The sequence below is a fragment of the Rhinichthys klamathensis genome, unplaced genomic scaffold (assembly GCF_029890125.1).
Source record: "Rhinichthys klamathensis goyatoka isolate OS25496 unplaced genomic scaffold, OSU_Roscu_1.1 h1tg000243l_1, whole genome shotgun sequence".
NCBI classification, from domain to species: Eukaryota; Metazoa; Chordata; class Actinopteri; order Cypriniformes; family Leuciscidae; genus Rhinichthys; species Rhinichthys klamathensis.
In genome coordinates, this window is record NW_026606765.1 from 189,775 (window position 1) to 209,973 (window position 20,199).

The 20,199-nt window shown below is 39.4% G+C and overlaps 1 protein-coding gene across 2 annotated transcripts in view; it reads right to left on the reverse strand.

Annotated features, from left to right (window-relative positions):
• The window catches only part of zmp:0000001236 (mastermind-like protein 2), a 74,474-nt gene extending 54,592 nt beyond the window's left edge, over positions 1 to 19,882 (reverse strand). The window contains exons 1-2 of one of the 2 annotated variants that reach the window (XM_056266018.1): positions 19,654 to 19,882; positions 16,752 to 17,180 (exon numbers count right to left, since the gene is read on the reverse strand). In XM_056266018.1, coding sequence (XP_056121993.1) covers positions 16,752 to 17,153 — 402 coding nt within the window. In that variant the 5' untranslated portion in view covers positions 17,154 to 17,180; positions 19,654 to 19,882. Of the gene's footprint in view, positions 1 to 16,751; positions 17,181 to 19,578 lie in introns of both variants that reach the window. The other variant, XM_056266017.1, reaches the window with a different exon arrangement.
• Between the last annotated feature and the right edge of the window lie 317 nt (positions 19,883 to 20,199).

A 20,199-nucleotide genomic window follows, 5' to 3' on the forward strand; every position in this document is an offset into this window, starting at 1 on the left:
AAATATAATCAAATTAACTCAAATTAATCAAATTAAATTTTTTATTTTTAAATTAACTGAATTTACAGTTGGACATACATACATATTTATGTCAAAGAGACTAACACTAATGAAATAATTTAGTGTTGGAATATATGGTCACACTTCAGGTTAGGGTACAATTTTCACTATTAATACTTATTTTGCCTCAATAAACTTCTAATTACTGCTCATTAATAGTTAGTAAGGTAGTTGTTAAGTTTAGGTATTGGGCAGGATTAAGGGATGTAGAATATGGCCTTGCAGAATAAACCATTAATATATGCTTTATAAGTACTAATAAACAGCCAATATCCTAGTAATATGCATGATAATATAAGCAACTAGTAAATAGTAAGAATTGGACCCTAAACAAAACATTATTAAATGTCCTAAAAAAGTGTGATTAATTATAAAATGCTATTACAGTAAATGCCATTAACAATAATCACACCCCCTGAACAGTACATAAATCCCACAATAAGGGATTTTTCATCTGAGCAATGCATTTTTATAAATGTTGAGCACCACGGGAAATGCCTAATTTTTCGCTTCATGTAACACACAATATAAAAAAAAATGTCATAAAAGATATTAGCCTACTATAAAGAATACTATTTTATAGGAAAATCACTTTCCCTTCCAGGCTCATTTAAACAGAAATGATCCAATCACATGCAGAGAGTGAGAGACGGAAAGAGAGCGAGAGACATACAGACAGAGTAAAGGAACCTTCAGCAATTTGATGAAAATATTTGATCGTGCCCTTGAATGCTTGCCATGCGTGAACATGCTGTTGGTATATGGCACAAGCTTCTCTTTGTTTCCGGATGTGGGGAAAAAACATCCAATAGATGCTAAAATAAGAACAGGAAGGAAGCAGGGGGTGGGGTGGCAGCGGCAAGCTACGGGGGAGGACGAGAGAGTGGGAGTGAGAGAGGAATGTTCCCTTTTCACTCGATTCTCTCTTTCCGAGACACACACACACACGCGCGTGCGCGGTCTGTACAATAGATATGAGCGGAATGTTACATTACAGTTATTTACCGTGCGAGTAGCGGATACAAGAGTTTGAAACTTTAACTAGCTTTATGATTCATTAAGCCGCCGTCGAGCGTGTGCAGACGCCGCGAGTCTCCCAGACTCTTTTGTGCAGACATTTAAGACGCCTGACAGATACTAGATAGAACAAGTTCTTCTTTTTGATGAGTCAACAAGTCAAACTGACACGGCGCTCCTGCTGAAGGGGCCCTGGGCAGAACACACTCGTTTATCACTGCGTACACACACTTCTGCGGCTGATCTCAGAACAGCACGGACAGAGACTCGAAGACAATGTACCTGGAAAGGTTATAAATGCAGATGGGAACGCAAGACTACAGCCTTACAAAAAATGCACTGTGGTGGTACCATGGTTTAGTCATATCACATGGTAATACCAAGGTATATACAAGAAACACTGACCCCACTGTACGTTTTTGTTAGTATTTAAAAAAAAAATATGCCCGTATCCTTTACAAAACAGTAGCCTACTATTGTATTAAAAATATACAATTTAATGGTGTTTTGGACACGCATCACCTACACGTTTTCATCAACTTACAGGTTATAAAGTTTACTGTAGCTATATGTGGGTGCTCAGTTTTTTCTGTCATTAGTCCCAAATTTCATATTAAAGATGAAGTGCTAGTAGCCTACACAGGCTATTTAAGGCTATTTTAGTATTGGTTATGACTGAACGACAAATGCTAGACTGAGACACTTCTCCACTCCTCAAATCCATAAAACATTAGCCTTTAAATATAGTACTTTAGTAGAGAAAATGCTGTACTTATTCAAACAATTCATTTACCCTTGCATTGCAAACAAGCATAGACGCTCCACTTTATGTGGCGCTTTATTCACGATGGAGGCGGGTGGAGTTATGAGCTTTCTATTTAGCCAGGCATTCATATAAATTTTATCTTACAGTTACTGTAAATTCGGCCTCTACTTCATAAACGCCAGAGGAGAACTGGCCCCGACTGAGCCTGGGTTCTCCCAAGGTTGTTTTTTTTCTCCATTGGGTCATCTGATGGAGTTTTAGGACACCATCGGGTCACTTGATGGAGGTTTTCGGTTCCTTGCCACTGTTGCCTTTGGCTTGCTCAGTTGGGGATATTCAAATTAAATGACCCATCATACCACTGATCAGCTCTACCAAACTTGGATGTCTTTTTCCAGTAATAAACAAACACTGTTAAGTTGTTTTGATTGATACTGTGAAGCAGCTTTGATACAATCTGTATAATCTATATAAATATATTTTACTTGACTTGACTTGTCTTTGGCTGACAGTTATAACAGCCAAAAGGTTTAGCCACAATCTCTTTTTAAATATTTTCATAGGTTACATATTTGCAAAACCCAAGGTGACCAAAAGTAATGATCTATGAAAATAGAATATGACGATATGTTGCTGGTTTTTGCCAACTCATTTAGCTCTCCGGTTTATAACTGTATTTAATACAGTTTCATAAAGGTGGCAAAATGTATGTTTCTGGTAGCCTGGGAAAACCCAGACAACTTCCGGCAAATTTAGATTTGCTCTGAAAGTTAGTCTGGCAAAGAGCTCATTCAAGCCCATTTCCAATCCGCCGAAATCGAGGCACCAATCAGAGACGTTGGGGCGGGCTTTACACGATGACGACAGCGCTGGGATTTTGAAGCAGATTTTGTAGCCTACATTACAAAGATGGATGCCGCCGTCGAACATCACTCGTTCGAATCAGCTATCGCGTCTGTTTTAAGCGATTTGAACGTTTCCTTTTTGTTAAAAACCGAGCAAAGAACAACACTCGGAGATGTTTCTCCACCGCTCTGCATACGTCATCTCCTTCATCGCTCTGATTGGTTTTAGGTCTATCCGCGACGTCCGTTGGTGACGCCCCTCTGGAAATGATTTGTCTATGATGCTTTGCCAGACCATAACTCAGTTACAACTGAGAATGGTCTGGTTTTAACCAGATGTTTCTGGTGTATTTTGCTGAAAAGCACAAAGTATAAGAAATAAAACGTTTTGGAAATATAACAGTGATCCGATGGCAGTAGCTGTCGAGTCAACAGCAGTATAATGATGTAGCTCTCTCTCGAGTCTAGAGTCGGTTAAAGGCGCTGTATGTTTTTTGACTGCACTAAAGCATAAAAATACCATAATATGTTTGCAGATATTTAGGAAATATGTTAAGTTCACATATTTCTTTCTCCAAAAAACAGTGATACAGCCAGTTATTCTATACTGTAAAATGTGCGTTCTGTGTTGAATGTCTGTTTTTGTCTAGGATTGTTTGATCCCGCCCTACTTTAAGTTTACCCAATAGTATTTTGACACTCAGGATTGCCAGTTGGTGTAAAACACAGCGTATTGCAGCCGTGGAAGCCAGCAAACAAACTGGGTCAGAGATTCTACCCGACCTTAAAAGTCTCAGCATCCATCTAAAAAGCTCTATAACCACGGCTTATTAAAACACGGATAAATAAACTCATCAACTATTGTCGTCTTCCATTGTCAATTTCACTCGTTCCGGTTGCTCTTTCCTCAACCTGGCAACCCGCATGAGGAGGCGGAGGAGGAGGGAAAACAACTCTCGCCATTATTTTGAATATGGACTGCAGTACCCATTTCAATATTACATACTGCGCCTTTAATGGTTACAACAGTTCACTGTACACTGTACCAGTACACTGATCTCAGGACTCAGATCAGACCTGGAAATGTCCGTGAAGAACCGATGAGCTAAATACGAGTAAAATGAGAAGTTGACTTGAATGAGGCGAGGGGCAACATTACTTTTTTTTTTCAATGGTTTCTCATAGTTGTAAATAGTTGAGTGGATTAAGACTAGTTTGTTCAATTTACAGTCTTTACAGTATATGCTTTACACATGTAAAACATCTGTTTCACATCGTAATTGGATGCTTTTTGTCTTCAATGTTTCAATACCGGTGTGTATTTTTATTTTCAGAGCTTTATTTTCATCAAATGATACATATAACATCACAAATGAAGGACATTTCAGATATTCAGTGTCACCGGTTACTGTCATTTTTAGGTGCTTCAATAGCATTGCGTATTTGTGACGTAACATTGTGATTATGTAAAAGAACTGGTGAACATTTTTTGAAGGGGTTTGGGGAAAAGAATCGGACTTCACCTTATTAATATAATGGTATACTTTGAAGAAACATATATTCCCATTTAAAACCCATGACATATGGTAATCACCAGTATACATCATTTGATAATATCACTGCACTATAGTCTTTCTCTAAAGGAAACATACAGCTTTCATCTGCATAACGGGAGGTTGTGACATTACAGACAGAGGGATTGAGGTTGAGTCTGCAGAGGTGGAGGGCTTTTCCTCGGCTGACCTCCAGTCAGGGGCTGTAGTGAAACAGCAGAGGGTCTGTGTCTGCGAGAGGAAGGCTGAGGGCACCAGGCGCCAGGATCAGCTCTGCCAGGAGCCAAGACTGTCACCTTACAACACAAACACACAGACATCCAGGTGCAAGTCTACACTCCGCACGCTCTCCAGCTCTCGTGCCCTCTCATAGTCTCTAATACCAATATAATGAGACAATTCATTGAGAATAATGATCATGAGAGAAAAAGAAAGAAAAAAAGAATTGCCATGAAAATGGTCATAACCTTTTCTTTATGCAACATTTTATGAAGAAAATTTTGAAAATGAATCTCTTTTTATTTATCTAAATTAATTAGCTTTTATGCTTATTTAAATAAAACAATATTGTGCTACAGCAAAGATAGACAGACAGACAGACAGACAGACAGACGATCGATCGATAGACAGACAGACGATCGATCGATCGATAGACAGACAGACAGACAGACGATCGATAGACAGACAGACAGACAGACGATCGATAGACAGACAGACAGATGATCGATCGATAGACAGACAGACGATCGATCGATACAGAGATAGACAGGCAGACAGACGATCGATCGATCGATCGATAAAGAGACAGACAGACGATCGATAGACAGACAGACGATCGATCGATCGATAGACAGACAGACAGACAGACGATCGATAGACAGACAGACAGACAGACGATCGATAGACAGACAGACAGACGATCGATAGACAGACAGACAGACGATCGATAGACAGACAGACAGACGATCGATCGATAGACAGACAGACGATCGATCGATACAGAGATAGACAGACGATCGACAGACAGACAGACAGACGATCGATAGACAGACAGACAGACGATCGATAGACAGACAGACAGACGATCGATCGATACAGAGATAGACAGACGATCGATAGACAGACAGACAGACGATCGATCGATCGATAGACAGACAGACGATCGATAGACAGACAGACAGACGATCGATAGACAGACAGATGATCGATCGATCGATAGACAGACAGACAGATGATCGATCGATAGACAGACAGACAGACAGATAGACAGACGATCGATAGACAGACAGACAGACAGACGATCGATCGATCGATAGATAGACAGACGATCGATCGATCGATAGACAGACAGACAGACGATCGATCGATCGATAGACAGACAGACAGATAGACAGACGATCGATCGATCGATCGATAGACAGACAGACAGATAGACAGACGATCGATAGACAGACAGACAGATAGACAGACGATCGATAGACAGACAGACGATCGATAGACAGACAGACAGACGATCGATAGACAGACAGACAGACGATCGATCGATAGACAGACAGACGATCGATCGATACAGAGATAGACAGACGATCGACAGACAGACAGACAGACGATCGATCGATAGACAGACAGACAGACAGACAGACGATCGATAGACAGACAGACAGACGATCGATCGATCGATAGACAGACAGACGATCGATAGACAGACAGACGATCGATAGACAGACAGACAGACGATCGATAGACAGACAGATGATCGATCGATCGATAGACAGACAGACAGATGATCGATCGATAGACAGACAGACAGACAGATAGACAGACGATCGATAGACAGACAGACAGACAGACGATCGATCGATCGATAGATAGACAGACAGACGATCGATCGATCGATAGACAGACAGACAGACGATCGATCGATCGATAGACAGACAGACAGATAGACAGACGATCGATCGATCGATAGACAGACAGACAGATAGACAGACGATCGATAGACAGACAGACAGACGATCGGTCGATCGATAGACAGACAGACAGATGATCGATCGATCGATAGACAGACAGACAGACGATCGATAGAGAGATAGACAGACAGACGATCGATAGACAGACAGACAGACGATCGATCGATCAATAGAGAGACAGACAGACAGACGATCGATAGAGAGATAGACAGACAGACAGATGATCAATCGATAGACAGACAGACAGATGATCGATCGATAGACAGACAGACAGACAGACGATCGATCGATCGATAGAGAGACAGACAGACAGACGATCGATAGAGAGATAGACAGACAGACAGATGATCAATCGATAGACAGACAGACAGATGATCGATCGATAGACAGACAGACAGACAGACGATCAATCGATAGACAGACAGACAGATGATCGATCGATAGACAGACAGACAGACAGACAGACAGATGATTGATCGATAGACAGACAGACAGACAGACAGACAGACGATCGATCGATAGACAAACAGACAGACAGACAGACAGACGATCGATCGATAGACAAACAGACAGACAGACAGACAGACGATCGATCGATAGACAGACAGACAGACAGACAGACAGACGATCGATAGAGAGATAGACAGACAGACAGACGATCGATAGAGAGATAGACAGACAGACAGACGATCGATAGAGAGATAGACAGACAGACAGATGTTTGATATTTCATGTTTGCATGATGGTGACAGGCTGAAAGGTGCTGTTATTTTCTGTTTTTACTGTTAATTATAGCCAGTTACTGGTGTTATTTATTGCTATTACATTTTGGCTAAGAAATGTTTAGCATTTATTTTATTTTATATTATTTCTGTATATACAGTAGGATATGCTTAAGATAAGTTTGTACAATATGTGCCTATTTGCAAAGATATTTAACAAATAAGTAATTTGTTTCACACATTTACACCATGTTGATCACTTCAGGTGCGGTGCGCTTGGAATATAACTTTTTTAACCAGAGAGTTAATAAAGACAATGTTACTTAATTCATATTATAGTTACATTTTTAAATTGACTAGTTAAACATAAAAAAATCTGTGAATCGTCACACCCCTACCACATTGTTTCATTTCCCTAACCCTAACGGTCTCATTTTCGCATATTTCTAAATATAAATCCTCATTTTAGAATATTATGATGTTCATGTTAAAAGCTTTAGAAGGAAGGAAATGGGTTGTGCAACTCCATTGACTTTTACATTCATCTGATCCTTTTATGGGAAATCAGTTCAAATATCAGACTTGGACAATGAATCATTGCCAATGAATTCAATTGTTATACATGATCCTGCACCAATATTGTAATCTGCAATGCTAATTAATTGAATTGAGCAATAATAACATACATATGAGATAAAAGAGTGAGAATAATTTTTATTTTCTAAAGCAAACGTAAGCGGTGCCAGAATGTTGCTACATGGAGTTCGGTGTGGTTTATAATGTGTTGCAATGCAGTTCCTAGTGTTTTCTGGTCTAAATGCTAGTAAAGTGACCTCACATATGCACGATTTGAAGTATTGTTCCTGTTTGTGCCCACCAAACAGCAACAGGATGGGTTCGGTGAGAACACTTCTACTTTAGGGTAAGTATTTGACTCAAATCCCAAACCATGTGCAATACGTGATAGTAAACACTACCACTACCAAAACCATACAAAACTTGCCATACATGTCATGTAAGAGCTAAGCTGAATATACTGTATCACGTAAATGGAAAGTTACATGGTTCACAAAAATTTTTTCTAAACATGGCAAGTTTTGGAAAGCCACACTGGTTACCTCCATGTGATCACAATTTTCTTTTAATGACTTTGAAATGAATTCTATATTTTCTTCCCACAATGTATCACGAGGATATGAGCACAGATGAGTGCCAAAGCAGTGTCAAAAATGCAACATTGAGCATTCTTTAGTCAGCATGTCATTCTCAAGAGACGGAGAAAACGCTGTCGGTGCCACATTTTATATTTCAGGCTTCTGTGAATATGAGACACAATGTGTAGATGCTTAAAGAAAAAGAAAAGAACTAGACACTTCTGGCACAAATCTGATTTTAAACAAGAGTAAAAAGGGGGATATTTAAAAAAATAAAAATAAAAAAACTAGATGCAACAAACAGAAAGAAAAAAAATACACAAATCTTGCAAAATCCTAAAGGTATTTGGCAACAGTCAACCGTTAAGACCGTTATGTAAAAACAAACGTTGCGTCTTTGACAAAAGGTTATTCTCAGGTTACAGTGCATAAACCGACAAACAAAGATGACCTTGAAGTTACCTCTCTGGGCGAGCTCTGGTCTGCATTTTCCTGAACATTACATCATGCAATTGCAGAAGGACCTTTTAAGATATGATTGATGGTGCTTTTTTGTCCTTTTTGGAGCCACTGCTTCCCACCTACTTTCATTTTAAGGAAAGAAGCAGCTCGGACATTCTGACAAACGTCTTCTTTCTTGCTCCACGGAAGACCGACAGTCATATGAGTTGGGAACAGCACTAAGGTGAGTGCATTTCTAAAGTCCCCCTGCAGTCAATGATTTTATCCCTTATCTTTGATCATCAAAATGACATTAAAAAATAAAAAATCCCGTGAAAACAATTTCTTCATGCCTTGAAATAGCTTTAATGTAACTCCACACCCTTGCTTCATATAATATACAAGGAACCATGCATATACAAATTAGTCCCCACCTCCACTCAAACGCTGCGCAATGGCAAGTGGAAAAATTGGTTTAATTCAGCCATATTTGAACCGAAAACTGATTCAGAAGAAGTGGAACAGTGAATTCGCTGCCTTAAAAAACGCTTTGAACAACATAGAGAGAAAGGCATATAGTTCATCATAACATCATAAGCCCCGCCCCACACATTGACGGGATTGGTTACATGTCTGTGACGGTAAGAAACGGGCGATTTCAAGCCGTGTCTTTGGTACACTGCAGTTTTAAAGCAACACTATGGAACTTTTCAACCTTCATAATATATTTCCAAGACCCTTGTGATGGTACATCGACTTACAATAAGTTAAATGACACGTCTGCCATAGCCTGACGTGGTCTGTATCGCTTTTACTCGCACTATGTAGCTTCGGGTTTCGGGTAGTAACCCGAGCACAAAAAGAACTACAAAACTCGACTGCTTTACGGCATACGTCACTTCCCCCACCACTTCCTAAAATTGTCTATGGCCAATGCAGACATCCCAAGTCTATAGCGTCTCCCTGATGCCCGCAAATTAGTTCAAATCTGCCGTAATCTAGAGCGCGCATGCGAGACAGAACATATACTGCGCGCATAACACACATAGCGAAGACTGAAATCAGACATCGGGTTGTGGTAAAAAGCCTCTAATCAAATATAATCTAAAACCAAAACTAACTATTTAATCCTTTGACACGTGACTCAACATATCCTACTCATAATCAGGGCCAGTTGATACAGTTCATAAGTTGACATACCCATTGCAGAATATGCTAGATGTATTAACAAAATAAAAGAGATCATAAAAATTGCATGTTATTTTTGTTTTTTTTTGTTTCGTACTCTCCTTAATAAGTTGTTTCACATAACAGATGTTGACATATACTGGTAGTATAAAACTGTATATTTATTATTAACTATGTATTTGCAATTGAAATTAAGCTAAACCGAACTACTGAGATGTATCCTTAAAAGATATTTTGTCTCTTTGTCTTTATGTTCATACCATGGAAGTCAAGGATCAACAAAACCACATGGTTACCAACATTCTTCAAAATATCTTATTTTGCGTTTGAAGAACAAAGTTACTTCTACAGGTTAGAGACGGCATGAGGTTGAGTAAATGATGACAGAGTTTTCATTTTTGGGTGAACTGACCCTTTAAGAAAGAAGTTATAATAGTATATCTGTATTTATAGTATTTAAATGTCTGTATATAGAGACATTAAAACGGTAACTGAGGTTTAAATCAGACATGCTATGAAAACTATGAAAGTCTAAAAAGGATAGTTCACCCAAAAATAAACATTATGTCATATATGGTGAAGGCTGAAACAAATCAAGATTTTTTTTTTACTAGCTACATATACAGTAGCGACAATATACAGAATGTATGGAATACGTTTTTTTTTTTTTTGTCACCCACTCTCTGCTGAAGTTGTGCTTTGACCCTGGAGGCAGAGAGGGAGAGAAAGACAAGCAGGAGGGAGGGACAAGAGTGTGGAGGGAAAGGAGAAATAGAGAGGGCTTGTGCTCCCTTTTCAGGGCTGTGAGCGAGGAGCCTGGGAACGTGGAGCAGTTTGGCCGGGCTGATAGAAATATCCTGAGTTGAAATGTAAACAGGCCTGATCTCTGATCTACCCAGAGAGCCCCCGATGTGACCCGGCATTCCACCCAGGGGTTCAGCACTGACATCAGGAGCCCGCTTTCTCATTTCCTGGGCTGGACGGCGACCCCTCGGGAAAGTGGGATGTGTTTGAAGTTTCACAAATCAAATCACAATTCTATGCATGGGGCATCTATTGTCACTTATAATTTGGGAAATTTCAGATGAGGTGAGCAAAGTTGTCTCAAACACTCTCCGTACTAGGGCTGGAACGATTATTTCCCCTATTGATTATTCATTCATTTATTTCCGATTAAATTGATTATAGTTTATGAAGTTATAAATATGTATATTTTTCTTACAAAAACCTATCGCTTTGCTTCAGAAGGCCTTTATTAACCCCCTGGAGCCGTATGGTTTACTTTATTCTTTTTTGATCACTTCTTTGATGGATGGATGTGCTTTTTTGGGCTTCAAAATCTAAGGTACCATTCACTCCCATTGTGAAGCGAGGAAGAGCCAGGATATTTTTTGAATATAACTCCGATTGTGTTCGGCTGAAAGAAGAAAGTCATACACACCTAGGATGACTCGAGGGTGACTAAATTATGGGATGATTTTCATTTTGGGGTGTACTAACCCTTTACTGCCAGTGCATTCCTAATTATAATGTTAAGTTAACACCATATTTTGTGATCTTTTATTTGAAAACAAATTGAAGTAGTTTGCATTGAAAACCAGTTAAAATCACAAAGCTGTGAAACACAAATTTATCTAACCTTCTCAGGGAGAACTAGCCATTCACTGTTTGTCAGTTTTTCATTAATGGCAGATGCTAATGGTTAGAGCAAGGAAAACCCTTGATAATGTGGTTAATCTGATGTTGTTTACAGTGAAATTATGTAATGATGGAAAGTGAAAGGCTAACACACAGGGGAGTGTGGATATTTGAGTCATATCAGTCATTTATGCAACTCCCACTGTATCTGGGCTTGAACACTCACAAAGGCATAAATTGTGGGTTGTGGGTTTTGTGGGTTATTGTTTTTTGCAGCAAAGAGTCACAGATTTTATAATCCACTCATGGCCCTTGCATACACACCTGAGGATGCAGTTTCCCACAAGGGTTGAATTTCAGGTGAGTTCAACAGAGCACAAGACTTGTCGAAAGAAATAGCGAGCCACCCCCTCTAACGCTTCTCCTCTTTTTTTCTGCTCTGTTCTATTTAGTCGGGCAGGAAAAACCTGACAGATATCGGAGTGGTCTGTGTGCGTTCTCTGTGCTAAACATGAACGTGTCTATCAATTCCCAACCACAGGCTGGTGCAAAGAAAGTCAACACAACTCTTCGCCACTCTTGCTTTATATTCTGTGGCCCCACAAAGTATTTGGACATTTAAAAGTCATCTAAGACTAATTTTAAATTAGTTTTAATTTAAATGTAACATGTTTGACAAGCCAAACATGTCCGTCTCTGAGTAATAAACGAAAAAAACGTCATTCCGTAAAATAAGCAAAACGCATTTCGAACGTCTCCAGCTTGTTTTATAATTGCCCAAAAAAAGGAATATAGTCAATATGCAGACTTCAAAAGTACTCTATCCACATCTTTGCTGCTTCCAAACGGCAAAGACAAACATGCAGTTGAAAGAGTTGGAGACAACAATCAAGCACACATTCCCGATCCAGGACAGATACACTGTACCTCAGGATTAATAGAGCCCATTAAAACATGACAGAAACTTTAATGAACCCACAAACTACATTGTCACATACGCATGCTTCTCAGGGCATGTTTCGAACTCGTATGTAACGGCCTAGAAAGTTCTTTCAGTTTCATCATTTCCCTCGGTTAACTATAATAGACTAGAACTCAGAATTTGGGTAACAGAGGCTGATGCTAGACGCTGAGGGGGCGATTTCTGCCTGCAGCCATCGTGTTGTGCAAATGGAGGTAGGGATGTATACGCCGAATGGTTTCAGCACTCTTCAAAGCCCCAGTCATGTCTCAGACTGTGAATAAAACATGAGGTATACACAAGGCGCACCTCACAAAGAAACCTCTAGGAGAGCCAGCACAGATGAAGAGGGAATGCTTTTGATTTAAGCAGCATGAGCAATCCTACTCGAGTTTCCTAAAGTTCTCTTCTATTTATGCCTCAGCCTTCCACTTGTGCATTTTTATCTTGTTTTATAGGTCGCACTCACACTCAATGCTTATAATGCATTTGTTGCTGCACATAGCTCAGATTAAAATGATCAACAAGCCCTCCATCCTTCAAAATCCTCAGACTTATAGCCTTAAACGGCATGCCCACAGATCACCCTCAATCTGTTTGACGGCTGTCGGATGCATATTGCACACAAAAAAAATGACAAGAGCCGACTGAAAACCAGCAGTTTCAATCTGACAGGACTAATAAAATGTCTAAAAGGCAGAACAGAACGCACCAGTCCGCCTGAAAACAGTCAGTACCAGTTTGATAAAATCATTACTGTTGAGAATTGTCCCATTGGTTTGGTCTAAGATTGCCAGGTTAGTGGTATCAGATCTTTAAATGATACTCAAGAAGTTCACAAAACATGCCCCAAACTTCATATGTCCCTCAAAAAAACCTTTTGTAAGAATAAACTGCAAACTGGACCACACTTTACAGTTGCTGACAGTCAAAAATGCGACTCTCTCCTTGACTTTTTAACCAGTTACTTAGGCTTTCTGCCAAAACATGAGTGTGCTCATGTAAGACTACTTCATTTTCATGTCAACATGAATATCAACCATGGGACGAACTGCCCAGGGACCCATTCATTTCAGCTCAAGTAAGGCACGGACAGTTGTGCTGGGCTTAAAGTGGCCTCTAAGGAGCTGGACTGATTGTTCCACATTCAGGTGGAGTGAAACTAAGCCTGGGCCACCTTCAGCTTCCACTCCTAAAGCACTACAGCCAAGAAACACCAGGAAACACTTTGACATTTCCTTCTTCCACCTATTATTCCTAATGCCTGCCTGTCATGCTTAATTATGTCCAATTATATTGCTACATCCTTAAACATTAGATTGAAGGTTTAGTCTTTCCATAAGCGTTGCTTATGGGATAGTTCATTCAAAAAAACAAAAACAAAAATTTATAATTTACTCATCATAACACCATTCTCAAATGGCTTTTTCTTCAGCGAAACACAAAAGAAGATATTTTGAAATGTTTTTGTCCAAAAAGTTATAGTCAAAGACTCCATTGACTTTCACTGTATGGTCCAAAATAAAAAAAATACTGAAACATGTTTCAAAACATCTTCTTTTGTGTTCCATAAAGGAAAGAAAGTCAAACAGGTTTGGAACGACATGAAGACAAGAAATTGAAGACAGAATTTTCTATACTTATAACGGAAATAATAATAATACTTAATAATACTTTTTATTTAATTAATATTATGTTATCTTCAAGTACAGTTTTGACAAATGTAGCTACTTTTAAGATTTGAAGTACACTACAATTGCATATTCAATTCAATTAAGTGTAGGCTACTTCTTTTTTTTTCACTTCATTGGGAAGTACTGCATGAACCATGCATTATAAAACAAAATAATTGAAGATTGTTTAATTGATATAAACTGGGTAAATTGAAGGTTGATCTCTTTAGATAAGCAAACGGAGCATTCATAATATCCCACTTTCTCTTCCATGAGAGGATATTCCACAATCACCCTCTGTTCCCAAGTCGGTCATTACACTGAATTTAGGAAAAAAACAAATTCATCCGTAAGCCCATAACACTTAGTTACTGGGCAGTCCTCTGACGATCGTGTTCAAGGCCTGTTTGACTTTGAGTAAACACAACCAGGACATGTGTGCTATTGAATGGCTCTAACCGTTTATAGGCTGCATGCTTCAAATGGCTTTATAGGAAAACCATCATTCAAGAAGGTGCTTAATAGAGCAATTTATCAAACCTTTGATAATAGAGTACGACAATGCATGGTGTGGAACAAAACACGAGACCATTCACGCTGTGTTTGTGAGATTTCACCATCCAGCAATTTCTGTCTTTGTTAAGTTTGCTGGATATGTATTGGTGTACACTTGCAAAATCTGCAAAGCTGTTGAAAGGAAACCTGATGCCTCACTTTATGATTATGCATTTTGCAAGAATACACCTAAACTAGACCTTAACTATCTCTAGATAAAGAAACACTGTTCACAAATTCTAGAACACAAACCATACAAATCATATTTTATCTTGATATTTTCCTAAAACAAAAATGTTAATTCAACAAAATGTGTTATCAACAGAAGATTTCAGAATTACACAATCAGTGAAGCGTGTCCATGAGTAGAGAGACTGTCCCAAGAGGCAAATATAAGGGTGGAGAACAAAGAACCAGAACTGACCCATTGACTGCAAGTACTCCTGTCTGTTATAAAAGCTACAGTACAAAACATATGGTTTTTAATTTCTGTACTAAGAGATATTTTCCCTAAATGATCAATACTTGTGACACTATGCACACATTTGTGCACAATGGCGTCATAAAGTATTTGAAAACTTAAGCAACTATTAAAAACGAATTTCAACAGATATCAAACTAAGTGGCATCTGCAACTAAATCATGTTTAACATGTTTAACTGTGTGTACACTCACCGGCCACTTTATTAGATACACCTGTTCAACAGCTCGTTAACGTGAATATCTAATAAGCCAATCACATGTAACATGCTACAGTATGTAGACATGATCCAGACGATCTGCTGAAGTTCAAACTGAGCATTAGAAAGTGATTTAAGTGGCTTTGAATGTGGCAGACATTGGCTGACATTGATATTGGCTGGTCTGAGTATTTCAGAAACTGCTGATCTACTGGGATTTTCAGACACAATCATGAACCGTCTCTAGGGTTTACAGAGAATGGGCAGAGAAAAAGAAAATATTCAGTGACTGGCGAAAATGGCTTGTTGATGCCAGAGGTCAGAGGAGAAAAGCCAGACTGGTTCAAGCTGATTGAAAGGCAACAGTAACTCAAAAAAACATGTGTTTTAACTGAGATCTGCAGAAGAGCATCTCTGAAAACACATCGAACCTTGAAGCAGAAGAGCAACAGCAGCAGAAGACACGCCGGTGTCACTCCTGTCAGATGAGAACAGCAAACTGAGGCTACAATACACACCGACTCACCAAGATTAGACAATTGAAGATTGGAAATGGGTCTGAGGAGTCTGGATTTCTGGTTCATAATAATCGGCATAAACAACATGAAAGCATGGATTCATCCTGCCTTGTATCAGCGGTTCAGGCTCTTGGTGTAATGTGTGTGTGGGATATTTTTCTTCACACACTTTGGGCCCCTTAGTACCAATTGAGCATCGTTTAAACACCACAGCCAACCTGAGTATTATTGCTGATCATGTCCATAACTTTATGAACACGGTGTATCATCTTCTGATGGCCTCTTCCAGCAGGAGAACACGCCGTGTCACAAAGCTCAACTCATCTCAAACTGGCTTCTTGAACCTGACAATGAGTTCACTAAACTCTCCACAGACACCAGATCTCAATCCATTAGAGCACTTTTGAGATGTAGTGGAACGGGACAAATCTGCAGCAACTGTGGGATGTTATCCTGTCAATATGGATCAGAGTCTCTGAGAAATGTTTCCAGCTCCTTGTTGAATCTATGCTGTGAAGATTTAAGGCCGTTCTGGAGGCAAAAGCAGTTCCAGCCCGGTGCTAGCAAGATGTACCTAATAAAGTGGCCAAGTGTATATTCTATCTTTCTTTGGATTGAATCCCATGTGGTCTGATTATTATAATACAATGGCATTCAACCATTTTCCAATGTGACTTAAGAATGAAAAATACTTATAGGAGGGACTGCATGGAAATGTGCATTGTTAAAAAAACTAACTCAGATGTCACCGAATCACCACCTCCTTTTAAGTTATATTTTGTTTTGTTATATTTTGAAAAGACCTTTAAAAGAATCATGTGCCTGCCTGCAGGGCCCTTTTTAATTAAACAGACACCCCCATCTCTCCCTCACACACCCACAGTAATCACATCATATCAGTGTGTTGATGTCATACTCTGGGGAATTGGTCTGACACGTGTCCCTATGTGTATTAGACAGATTATAAGATTTATGGCGTGGGCGTAGTTAATACAACCCGTAAAACTTACTGCTATTTGCGAAGAAATTTTGGATTCTGCCTCCGACGAGCTGTGGCCTTTATGTTCCCCATTCACTCTGCTGTATTCAGGAGGATGCTGAGAGGCCGACCTACTGCCCTTGGTCTTCCTGTTCCCGGGGCCCTGATGGACGATGTTTAAGAGCTGCAGTGTGTTCTCGTGTTCCCGGTCCGAATTTTCCGCCAGACCACGCTCATAGCGGTCCTCACAAGTGGAGTGATGCCGCCGACAAAGTTCTATTCTGGCACGCAAGCGCTCCACTATGGCACTGTGGAGCTGAGGAACGGCCGATCCTCTTGAAGTGGCGATTGGTGTGATTGATCCTCCCATCCCGACGCCCAACATGGGTGCAAAACCACTTGGGGTGGCCTGAGTCGGAGCTGCCTCTCCCATGACCTTTAGTTCCCCTCTCCGTTAACCCTTTAATGGTCACAACCAGAAAAACAACACAATTATTTATTTTTGATTAAATAATCATTCATTTGGGCAATGATACGCTTTTTTTTTTTCGCTTTGTGAATGTTTATGCTGAATTAATCAAATATGCTCAAATTTACCCAGGCATCCACATATTCAGAAAAAAAAAACTTTAGATACTATAAGTGTTATCAGGAATAACACTGTGATCATTTCATATAAGCCACTTCTGCCATTCAAATATGCTGTTAATTTTTATCTAAATTGATCTAAATGAAATGCTACTTTTCAGGACATGACGGGGAAAAAAATATTTTTCTAATAAATAAACACTATTTTTACAAGTTGATATTGTGACTTTATATATGGTCCGACACTTGCATGTGTCATTATATCATTAACATTTTACCAAAAGCAAGCTCAAATGAAGTTACGAAGATTTTGACCAGCGAATGTCGTGTTTTGTACCTCATTAGAACGGTCGCAACTGAGGCAGTACATTTTTTAATCAACTTACGGGGCATAAAGTTTACTATAGCTATGTGGGCGCTCAGTTTTTTCTGTCATTTTGCCAAAATCTCATGTTATAAAAGATGACGTGCTACTCACAGGTTATTTAAGACAGTAGATATTGGCAATGACTCAAAGACAATTGCCAGACTAAGGGCCCTTTCATACACTTACCGCAATGCAGGCCCCGACGCAACACAAGTGTTTTTTGCTAGTTTCAGCCCGACGCAATTATCATTTTGTCGCAGGACGGGTTGTTTAAATAGCAAATGCATTTGTGCCCATTTGTGCACCCATGGGCTGCTGGTCTAAAAGTGAGGTGTGTTCAGGCGTATTGTTGGCGCGTTTCTATTTTGAGGCAACTGAAATAGACTGCGCAATATTTTTTTATTATTTAAACAGCGCGTTAGTAATATGAGCCAATAGGAGGGTCCATAAAGCGTGTTCACTTTGTTCCGTAGATGGTCTGCTTACGCTCTTTAACCTCGCGCACGAACAGATCCATTTTCTCGCTAGAGAAGCCTTCAGTTTTTTACCGCTTGCTAATTCCGCCATGTAAATAGCGAATCCGCAAGGGAATAGGAGACGAGACTTTGATTGTTTTTTTACACAGTACGCCCAAAACACACCCTTTACTCATTAAGAGAATAGGGTTAAGCCTTTTAGACCATTTTTCCCATGTTAAACTAGCAAAAGGTGGATTCCGACACGCCCTAAGTGCACTTGCGCAGTATGCTTAGTTTAGACCATGCGCTTAGATCGTTAAAATAGGGCCCTAAGACACTCTTCTACGCTCCTCAAACACATAAAACATTAGCCTTTATATAAAAGTGTTTCTTCAGTATGCTGTAAATTCTAATGAAGAGTATTTATTTACCCTTGAATTGCAAACAAGCAAAGACGCTCCAAAATGCATGTGGCACTTTGTGGTGCAGGTATGACCTGCTTCGAGATTTTCCTATGGGGTTTTAATTACTATAATGTTGGGGTTTTTTCGATTTATTTGTAAAATAAAGTCAGTGCACATAACGTTTTCAAATAACTAGAAAAGTCAGCTTCTGGTGTGAGTGTGCGCAGTGTAATTGACTTTTTTGAGTTTTAGCATTAGAGTTTTTAATAATAATGAAAAATATTATTTCTCAATGTTAAAAATGGCAATGTTAACGTTTTAAAAAAATACATAACGTCCCAATGCTTGTGCTTGGTTAAAGAAAAAACGTTACAGTGCAACGAGGTTTGAACTGTTATTTAAACATAATTTAAACATTATAGTAACCTGATGAAGAACTTATTAGGAAGTGTTGAGTTTTTTTTGTTTAAAAGTAAATGTCAAAAATAAAGATTTTAAAAAGTTTTTGCAAGTTAAGTTTCCAGGTAAGCTGGCTACGTCGTGTTAATTTTGTTACACGGTTGATATTTGCGCTGTATTGTTTTTTTTAACCTTACGTAAATATATCGACGTTCAAAAATGAAATGTTTGGGAAACGTGTAGAAAACACATTTGTTATCTGGGTATACAAACTCAATGGAAGTAGGCTACTCGAAACAAGGCTATACTAACGTGTCTACTCATTATTACTGATGTCACACAGACAACAAAAACGAACAAAGTGCATATGAAAATCAAACGTGACTTCAGGATCCACACATTTTTTAGAGTGTCTGCAGTAGGCTATATCGCAACATTAATAAAACACTATGCATTATTAGGCTACTTTCCAGTGCACGGGGGTGTATTGCAGCTTGCCAGGGTGCCAAAATCGCAGCGTGCGCTCATTCAACTCCATGCAAGGTGTAACAAATCCACAATGTGCAGTCGGAAGGCTTTTTACACAGTCCTGCACCAAGCAATAAACCCAATCACGCTAATGCATGCGGATATCGGTCATACCTGAACGCACATATGGCTATAACCAAAGGTCCCGTGTCAGCGGACAAATAATACACGCAATTATAATCCATTTACTTGACGATAGAAATCCGCGAACTTCGGGGGAGTTCAGGCAGTGTACAGGCACTTTCCATCATTGTCATCTTAAACGCTGTTTACGGTTCCTTGTGGTGATTCCCAAACAAACTGAATAAAACTGGAGTCGCGGCGCGTTATCCGCGCAGTGGATTGTCAGCAGTCCGAGCGCGTACGGGGTTAGTCCGGAGAGGCTGGCTTACCGCAGCTGAATACAGACTCTCATTGTAGAAGCAGATCCCTCATGCTGGACAGAAATCCTGCGATCGGTGAGCTGTCATTTTGCAGGCTCTAGTGGTGCCAGCAGTGAACTACATGAAATGCATTGAGTGCGAGCCACAGCCTGAACCAATACTAGTGGAGGAGGTTGTATTTTTGTTAATTGGTCATGTTGAACACGTTACATGTGTTGTTTATTCTAAATATAGGCTAATGGTAGGTATAGCTAATTATTATTTTTTATTTAAATAATTTAATGTATGTAAAATAATGTATAGATTCATTCCTTACAGTCTTGACATCAGTAATTATTAAGGAATAGGTCTA